Source organism: Etheostoma spectabile, chromosome 13 (assembly GCF_008692095.1).
Source record: "Etheostoma spectabile isolate EspeVRDwgs_2016 chromosome 13, UIUC_Espe_1.0, whole genome shotgun sequence".
NCBI lineage: Eukaryota > Metazoa > Chordata > Actinopteri > Perciformes > Percidae > Etheostoma > Etheostoma spectabile.
In genome coordinates, this window is record NC_045745.1 from 3,674,535 (window position 1) to 3,684,722 (window position 10,188).

The window sequence follows — 10,188 nt, forward strand, 5'->3', positions numbered from 1 at the left end:
GCTAAGCGAGCGCTCTACCATTTGAGCTAATCCCCCGCTCTTATAAAAGATGCATGTTTTACGCAACATTTTAAAAGAAACCTCTTTTACTTCGTTATTAAGACAGAATTTCTCCAATTAACCAGATATTTGCCGGTTCATTTCTCCATAGATTGAAGCCCAAGAGAATCTTCCTGAGGGCAGAGTTCCCATACAATTCCGGATGTGTTTATTTGAACATTTATTCTTAGTAATAACTCCCCCGATGAATTACCACTACTAAACGGGTTGATCACTGACATAGACAATTAAAGAAGGGCTTACCCATAGACCGTTAATATTAATATCAATATAATGTATACAGTCCATGGGCATAGACAGTACATGAACTACCAATGAACGACTCCAGCAGGTGGCGGTAATGCGCCTTAAAGCTTGTTACCTCCCGCTTTTAAATACATAAGACGAAATGACGTAGCAGTTAGCTTGACAGCCAAGTTCGGCAGTAATGTTGTGACCGCTGTGGACGTCAATTAGGGCCACAATGGCACCCTTCGTGTATGCTGGTTAAGATGTTAATAACGTTGTGCTACGTCTATCTGTGGGTGCGCTTCCACAAGTGCTACTCGGTGCTGATCCGCAACAGCCTGTCCAGACTGAACAGCGGCAGCTTCAGCTTCAGCTTCACAGTGTGCTCGAGCCCGGCCTCAGCAGCAGCCACAGCAGCGCCGACGGGACGCCACACAGCCGCCGCCGCCGCCGCCGCCGCCGCCGCCCCCCGCAGGCAGCCCAGCCCGGAACTATTCGAGGACAGCGTCTTCCTTCAGCTGGGAAACAAGGCTGTCTATGTCACGGAGCCTCAGGTTGGAACTTGAGCTAACGTTTAAATGATATTTCACATGTAAGCGCTGTCTGGGCCTTTCACAGCCTTGTTTACGTTTCTCATTTACCTCCAGAACTGCTCCCGAATTCAGGTAGTGCTCCAAGAAACACCCAGAGCTTTACCTGGGTCAAAAGTTTGACATTAAAATATATGTGAAGTACTCAACTTTGTTAGTTTTGATTAATAAAATTAGAACAAAAGTGAAACCAACCCGCAGTGTTTGGTTGGTACTGGAGGCTTTCCATACCTAGCCCTAAAGCACATATTTATGTCAAAGGTACACTCCAGGCTTGAGTCAGGACAGGACAGGAGTCCTCATTTTTGAGACTCCTCTTGGACTTGAAGACTTAACTTGATATTACACCTGAAGGCCTATTAACCCTCATGTTGTCCTCTAGTCAAATTGACCTGTTTTCCTATATCAGTGTTCTTTTTAATTCCCCAAAATAACATGATTGATTCCACACAACACTCTTTGGCAAGTACAAATCTCTACTTTCATTCATTTTGGGGTGTATTATTCAATTTTTATAGCATTTGGAGAAAAAAAATTGAAGTGGTTTTGAAATAGTATTGAGTAAATGTTGACATATTCCAGTCTGTGATTATCCATCAACATACATACATTCTTTTAATTTTAGACTAAATAATTCCTAATGTCTGCTTTTCTAACTCAAACTTTAGGTATAATTTCCTATAAATGGTTTATTGACCATAAATTCCAAAAATAACTGTAAAACTAAAGTTAATAAATTAGTGTTACCTGGTGTTAAACGTGAAAAAAGTGACAAACGTTGGGGAAAAAAAGGGACACAAACGTGAGAAAATTTTAAAAACATGGATTGAAAAGCATCAACAAAAGGGTTGGCTTTCAGTTTTGACGTGAGGACAACACAAGGGTTAATCATAGCCTGTGATCCAGAGCACTGCCGTACAGGTATAACTAAGTGATATCATACTAGGGATGTCAACTACCAGTTTTCATAACTTAAAATTAAAAAAATGTTTAAGTCCAGCTGGCACCTTTTAGATCATTTGTCATCTTCTATCTGAGTGGCAGGCTGCAGCCTGGATGCCACTGTGTCATTCTCTCCTCTAACCTGGCTTTTACATAGGGCTAAGCAATATATCACTATAAACTGATATCATGATATGAGACTAGATATCGTCTTTGATTTTGAATATCATAATATCGCGGTATGACATACAGTAAGTGTTGTCTTTGCCTGATTTTACAGGTTGCATTACTTTCCAAACTGTTCTTGCAGCTCTTTTAGTTGCATTCACCCACTTAGTCATTCCACATTACTGATAATTATTTCTAACAAGTCTCAATGTGTGAATATTTTGCAAAAGCACCAATTTTCAACCCTAAAATACCGTATTGAGGTATTTGGTTCTAAAATATTGTGATATTTGTTTTTCCTCCATATTGCCTAGCCTTACTTCTACATAGTGCTCTATATGACTTGATTCTGTGCCTTTGGTCAAAGTGTGTGATAACGCCTGTCACTAACTACTAATCAATGTATAACAGCCTTGTAGTGTGTGAAGTTATTCTCTCCTGTGCTGTCTGTGCTGTCCCCAGGCATGTGATGACCTCAGCAAATGGACCGTGCTGTTGGGGTCCTCTCTGGTTTGTGGTCCACGAATAGAGAATATTTCGTTCATCATAGAAGCTGCAGGACACAGAGTGGGCTACCATTCTCCTCACACATCGAATAAGAAAGTAGGCATCACTCATTACTTACCAAGTAATATTCTCACAACAATCATTCATATCTAGCAAGAGACGCTCTTCTTCACCCTTGATTGTCTTTCACGCACGGGCAGCCGATGTGCAGCAGCGCCCTCTTTGGTCACAGTTTGTGATGGGTCACAGTTTTAGGTGCAACACCGGCGTCCAAGTGGTACCTTTTGCCGGTAAAGCATCCGGGCTCTCAATATTCTCTTTAAATGCGTCTCGGTAATAACGATTCCTTGCAATAACCGGCTGTTTAGAATGTCTCTGTAACTCATTCCCAGCCTAAAATACAATTCAATCAAATCATCTCTGTCCGTGAATGCACCTTTAGCTTGCTCTGGGTACTCTATGTGACCCACACAGGTATAGCAGAACTTATAGTTAGACTACATCGTTATCCCCCAAACACTATTTTGTGACCACAAATTAGCAATTTCTTTTTTCTTTTTTTTTTGGATGTCATGTCGCGGGCTCTGTATTCTCTAAAAATGGAAGTAGTTTCACCATTTATTATTCTGGCATGTTGTTTGTTTTATAAACCACTAACCATGGCCTTTGTTTCTGAGCATACCTGTAACTTTGCAGCATTTTGTAGCACTTTCCAGCTGGGCTTTTCTCCTGTTTAATGCGCCCCCTCTCCCCTTCACTTTCTCACCGTCTCTCTTTCTCCTGTGCTGTCCATTCTTTCCTCCACACAGTTCAGCCATGCACATCTATGCGCTGAAATTTAGTATTTCTGCCCTGTGTGGTTTTCGCTTTTATTGACCCATTTCAACACTGGCCTAACAGTCCGGGCTGATCAGCTGGCTAGGTTCTACCTGCTCTTTTAATCTGTGTATACATATGTTTTTACGTCATGCAAGTCCCTTCGCGATTATAATATTTGTAGTTTTATTCAAATTTATTGATAAATTTTGATGCTTGTGCATTAATTCTGGACCCACATGTTTGTATATTTAACTTGGTTAACTATGTTGTTTGCTTAAATAATAAATGTAAAACCTACATATACATTTTATTTATATTTTCTCCATTTGGAATTTTACAATTTTCTAATTGTCCAAAGATAAGATAAGATACACCTTTACTAACCCCCAGTGGGAAATATTTTGTTGCAGCAGTACAATAGAAACAACAGAAATAAATACAGATGGGTATAGAAGGTAACAGAAATAAATAAGAAGTAAAAAAACAACAACTAAAAACTAAAATAGAATGAAAAAACTAGTTTGGGGAAACAGCAAGTCAGTTTGGGAAGCTTCATCAATAACTGTCCTGCTCTGAGGTAGGACAGGTTTTAGCTTTGAGACACTTCATGTCTCATCGTAGAGTTTTGTGTGAGAGACACTTTTAAATGACACTGTATTAGGTACAACTAGATAACTCTGTTGCAGCAGCACTGCAAAATCCTACCCTTCATGAAGGTTGCCATCTTTGTTCAGACTGTTCCTTCAACGTCTGACCTATTTTTAAAGGCTGGAATTTTTGAGGTTGTTGTTTGGTTGTATGCTTGTCTTCTGCCTTCATTATTAATTACCTTTTTTTGATGAAATCACATTATTATATTCAGAAATTAACAGATACAAACAACACACTGAGACATGGAACGCATCCCAGAGCCCCCCCCAAAAAAGAGAGGGAAAGCTGGGAGGGAGGAAGGGAGACAAAACAACACATGCAGAAACAGACACACACACAGACAGACACAAGACAAGGGACCAATCACATGCGCCAGTTGAGGTAAAGGTCGTAGCACAAAGAGCCAGCGATGCTGCACCAAGTGTCCAGGGTCCTTTCCAGTGCTTCGATCATTAATTATCTTACAACTAATCTGCTTTTATTTAGTATGTTTAACAATCACATCTAAAGAAATGAGACTATAGTAAGACATGCTCATGAACAACATTTCACATGCATTTCTACATCAGTATTTCGTCCTCGTGGCATTTTCGTAATCCAATTCTGAGGACTAGGAACAAGACAAAAATCTCTTACAGTGTTGTCAAGCATTTGTTTCTCTGAGCGTGGTACACACCCAAAGGTTAGTTTGTATTAGGCACACCCATGGGACGCTGTTCTTTCTCTTTATACCTTGGCTTGGTCCTCCCCCTCTGGTCAGGGCTGTTTCTTTCTACCCAGTCTGAGGTGAGGATCTTCTGGACTAGGTTGCAATGCCCTGCTAGCAAATGCAGTCAGGTCTAGATTCAATCAGTCAAAGATTAGATTAGATTAGAATCAACTTTATTGTCATTACACAGGTACAGGTACAAGGCAACGAAATGCAGTTTGGGTCTAACCAGAAGTGTAATAGGAGTAAGTGCAGGATATCCAATGGTTCCGTAAGTGTAGGACATGGATATGTACTGAATAAATAGAGAAATGAATACTATTATAAACAGAATTTTACAGATGGGTTTGTCCTATGAATATAAAATATAGATAACAAGTATTGTGAGCAAGATTAACAGCTAGAAATGTACTGAATTTAATATACCGGTGGATATTACTATAAGTAGACATTTTTACAGATATGTGCAAATGACATAATATACTGTTGGTTTACAGAGTTTACAGGTGAGTATGTACTATGAATATAAATATAAAGGCGTCTATTATTATAGACATAATTTTTACAGATAGATATAATAAGTTAGGCCAAAATGAGCAGTATAACAATGATTTAAAGGTAGTACAAATAAAGTTTGGGCAGAAGCTATCCGAATTAAAGTGCAGTGGAAAGTAATTGCATATTACAGTTAAAGTACGGTGTTGCAGATGTATATGTAAACAATTGGTACTGTAAATAAACAGTCAGCAGTGCAAATTGAAATGTAAGTGGTGCAAAAGGTTATATTGGTTAATGAGTCAGCATGATCAAAGACGAGATAAGTTGCATCCGGCCAAATGGGATTTCATTACAGCATGATCAGACTTTCCCTCACACTTGTAACCACCTAGTTGCTCGGTAGGAATCTCTCCTGAGAGAGATGTTTGTGTAGCAGACAGACATAATGAGCTCTGTGGATCGGTTCTGGGTGTCGGCTAACCAGATATGTGTGTTGTGTGCAGGTGCTGAAGTGGTCTGATTACTGTCTTCCTCTGGCCTGTAGCCCTGGCCAGCCATTCCGGGCTGTAGCCCAGGCCAGTGTAGAGAACTTCAGTCGTCTGGGGGTGGCTTTTATCGAGGATCGCCTTCAGCTGGACAATGGACTTCTGCCTTCAAAGATAATCCGTAAGTTGCCTTCGATTACCTTTCGTGTTTCCCTTTTATTCTATTTGATTCTATTTTGTGTTCATTTATCTCTTTGGAATGGACATCTCATTGATTTTATTTTGCATTATGTTCAATTTTGTGAAGTTAATTAAGCAAAACAATTAGTTCACCAGCACGGGTGAGCCGTAACAAACTGTATTTCTTATTTTAGTCTTTATTTCATCTGCATTTTGCAAAAGGTCACTTGATTATTATTATTATAGTTATTACTTTTCACCATTGCAACTCCTTAATTATGTTAACCATGTAAATTCTGTATCATAATATTCCTTTAACTATGTAAATACCATACATATCCACACTCCTTATTTCTACTCTTTTTACCATACTATATTGTACTATTTGTGTGACTGCAACACAGAGTTTCCCTTCGGGGATCAATAAAGTATTTCTGATTCTGATTCTGATTCTGAAGTGTCAATGCACAGAGCTTTATCACCAAGTCTGTAGTTCTGGTTTTACAGCCAAAACAAACTCCGCTCTCATTAACCTTGTTTCCAACACACAGCTGTTTTCAGTTAAAAAAAAAAAGCTCTGATAGACCTGTACTCTACCTGTTCAGCACCAAACATCAGACCGACACAGTTAGAGACGAGCTGGTGAACATAGTGAAGCTTTTAACTGCTAAAGAGCTAGATCTTTTTCTCAAGAGTTGGTGGGAACTTGAATGTTGAACTTTTATTCATCGTGACTGCAAATGAATGCTAATGCTCTCTGGTAAATGTGCAGGGCAACTGGTTAATAATGTTTAAATATCAACTTCGTAAGGCAGGTGTTGAGGACCCCAGTGGAAATAAGTCCTGGACTTTATTGTTTTTTTTTTATCCTTGATTGTATTGGATGTATTTTCCTGTATAAGGAATTCTTAATGCAATTAAATCAAAAAGATGAAGAAAGAAGAAGAAAGGGCTTTTGTGCTCCTAATTGGCCAAAAGAAATCACTTAAGATAAGAAAAACCTTTATTTGCCCCACAGTGGGGAAATTGCGGTTTGCAACAGCAAAGATAAGAGCACAGATAGGTATTATACAATAAATTACACATGAATTATTAAATTGCACTTTAAAAATTACCCAAATGAAAAATTATGCACAGATGTAATGATAATGACAAAAGGGATACAGGATATTATTGCACAGAGTCAACAGTGTTCGTTGTACAGTCTGACGGCCGCTGGAAGGAAAGATCTGCGGGATCTCTCCTTCACACCAATATAGTTTGAATAATTTTCATACCTAATTTACATTTATGTTTAGTTTGTTAAGGCCTCGTTAACAGAAATTCTTGTTTTATCCTTGTGATGTTTACAAAATGTCGCCCGACTGTACTCACATTTTTGTAAATGTTTGTGACTTTCCCATAGCTGTCCTCCTCCAAGAATCCACTCTCAGTGAGCTGTTGGCGAAGCAGTGTCCAAAGACTGAGACGTCCTCACTTTGTCTCTGTGGCCCCCAGTCTGGAGACGGTGTTGCTGAGCCGTTGCGTTGTCGGCTGTCCCCTAATCACCAGCACTTGCAGTGCCGTAAGGGCAGCCTCCTCCTCACCCCGGAGCTGAAGAGGAGGTTAGGGGAGCGGCGAGGGTCAGAGCCGGTCCGTGGCACCAAGGATCCGGGAGCTGTTTGTGACTCGGAGGACCATTCCCTGGGGAATCATCACCACATGGAGGGCCACAAACACCACCTCCATCTGTCCAGCTGCCACGAATGCTTGGAGCTGGAGAACAGCACCATCCTCTCTGTCAAATATGCCTCAGCTGAGAACATTCCAGACCTTCCCGATGATAACTCAGTCGGGCTGGATAGTGGAGATGAGACTCTGGATGATGTTGAAGGGTTTTCCGGGCAAGGTGGTGGATTTGACTGTAAAAGCAAACCGCCAAATATTCTGCTGTACACGGGTGGTTGCCCGGAGCGTTTTGAGGCACTTCGTCAGCTTTTATCCGAGTGTATAAACATGGAAAACAACATAATATATCCCCTCCAACCACAGCAGGCTCTGAGCGACCCTTGGCTGGACAACACCCGGCTCCTGGTACTGGCAGAGGAGGAAACCCTCACCCCCCAACTTCAGACCCGTTTCCTCACCTACCTGAGCCAGGGTGGCAGGGTCCTGGGGCTAGCCTCCACCCTGTGCCCTGCAGGCCTCTGTCTGAAAGTCAGGGAGAGGCAGCGTGGGAAGGTCAGCAGGCTGAGCTTCACCCGGGAGGACAGCACCGAGCTGGAACTGAGCGTGTTGGCGAGTGGGATGGTCTACATCAGGGATACTCAGGGAGGAGGGGAGGTGGAGCTCTGGGGGGAGCTGAAAGGGGACATCCCTCATCAGAGGGATATGGTTATAGTCAGGGTGACCCACAGAGGGGATGACGGTGAAGCTGTCCTCTGTCAGGTAAAGACGTATGTTGTTGTTGTTGTTATTACTACTACTACTATTTGTTTCATACTCAAACAGCTCAGCAGCCATTTTTTTTTTGCACAATACACGTTACATCAAACAGTACATTTTCCTTCAGTTTCCGCCGCTGGACATGCAAGAAGTGATGACAATGTCCAATTGGTCCCGGGTTAAAGTTAAGCTCTCATTTGGAATACCAAATATTGCAATCAACAGACAGGGCTTCATTTGAATTTTCATGACTTTGGATAAAGTTTGGAAAACCAATATTGATTGACCAATGATGACCAATGTTAATTTAGATGGGATGCACAACCAAAAATGTGTGTGTTAAATCATCTATTACAACTCCCGTCTGTTCCTGTGCACCCGCAAACTCTAATGCAATCCAATACAACTGCTCAGTCATAAAATGAGCTGCTCAGAGCAGCAGTGCTCAGTCCCATAACTCGAAGAATTAGTTTTAGGTATTCGGTTAGTGTTGAAGCTGCAACGATTACATTTGAATAGGTAGACTTTGTTTTTGGGAGTGAGGGCTGACTCATTGTGATAAATATGTATATATTTCAAGAACAGATTTTTTGGGGGCTTTTCCACCTTTTAATGGACAGGACAGCTAGGTGAAAGAGGGGGGAAGACATGCAGGAAATCATCACAGATCGGACTCGAACTCTGGACCTCTGCGTCGAGGCATACACCTCTATGTAAATGGGCGCCTGCTCTACCCACTGATTCAACCCAGCCACAATAGCAGATTCGTTAAATGTATGTTGAAATTTGCAACAGTCAAATGGCTAATTAAGTCAACGTGTTTGTTAGACATGCTGCGTGTTCCCTGTCTGCAGGCCCACCTGGAAATTGCTCCTGACTCAGAGAAGAACTTGACCTCAGAAGGTTTTGATGAACTGAAGGTCAGCAACGCCCTGCGTTATGAAGTCCTGACCGAGATCCTCACCTCGCTGGGCCTCAACTGTGAGCGAAACCAGACTCCAGCCCCAAGCCCAGTCCACCTGCTGGCCACCTCTCCGGTAAGGCCCACACTGCTCATTTGTCGGTATCCGTCATGCAATAGATTTGTCGGTGACTCTCCTGGATTTTATCAGTCACGCCATGTCCTAACTAACAATGCTCATTGTTCCCTGCAACATCAAGTACACAGACATAAGTAGAAGTGCCTTGATACAACTTTTCTGTTGTGTTGATAGTCTATCTTTATTCCCAAGAATGCAAAAATAAAAAAAAAACATTAATTTTACATTTCTACTGACATTTTGCCCCTCCCTGAGAATAAAAATATTTTCATCCATCATCATCATTATCCATTATATAGGGCTGTCAAAATGATAATAGAATATGCCTTCTTTTTTTAATTTAAGATAACGTTTTGGGGCATTTCAGGCCAAGTGAAGTCATGAAAGGGGAAGTAGATTAGGAATGACATGCAGCAAAGGGCCGGAGTCGAACCTGTGAAGGAGTACACCTCTATATATGGACAAGTGCTCCAACTAGCCTCCCAGGCCACCCGAATATTCCTTCTAAAAAACACATTGATTTGAATAGATTCAAATCTTTAGTTGTGCACATTATGTCCATAAGAGGGCAAACTATTACAATGGGAGACATGTGGATAGGTATGGCGCCGGTCCTTACCCACAGAAGTTCCAGAATCTCGTTGACTCTCCAGTTAGACATTTTCTTTGGCGTATGGCATCTTTTTCTTCACTCTCGTATTTTACTTCTGATCATCAGCAGTATGATAGAAACGTCATCAACACGCCGACTCGCTCGCTGTGAAACCACCCAAAAACATGCAGGTCCCACAATATTCGAAAATACGGTTTCAGTTTTTTTTTACTATTTGAATTTAGAGTATTTGTCGACAGCCTGAGAAACCACACACACACACACACACACACAC

The 10,188-nt window shown here is 41.3% G+C and overlaps 1 protein-coding gene across 3 annotated transcripts in view; it reads left to right on the forward strand.

The window, feature by feature from the left end:
* The first annotated feature begins 406 nt into the window (after window positions 1–406).
* Window positions 407–10,188, forward strand: part of hlcs (holocarboxylase synthetase (biotin-(proprionyl-CoA-carboxylase (ATP-hydrolysing)) ligase)) — a 50,532-nt gene continuing 40,750 nt past the window's right edge. For 2 of the 3 annotated variants that reach the window (XR_004334665.1, XM_032533710.1), the window contains exons 1-5: window positions 407–842; window positions 2,451–2,591; window positions 5,676–5,838; window positions 7,243–8,264; window positions 9,116–9,298. Coding sequence is in view for 2 of the 3 variants with exons in the window: in XM_032533710.1 (XP_032389601.1) it covers window positions 540–842; window positions 2,451–2,591; window positions 5,676–5,838; window positions 7,243–8,264; window positions 9,116–9,298 (1,812 nt within the window). In the remaining variant the exon portion in view is untranslated. The remainder of the gene's footprint in view (window positions 843–2,450; window positions 2,592–5,675; window positions 5,839–7,242; window positions 8,265–9,115; window positions 9,299–10,188) is intronic. The other variant, XM_032533712.1, reaches the window with a different exon arrangement.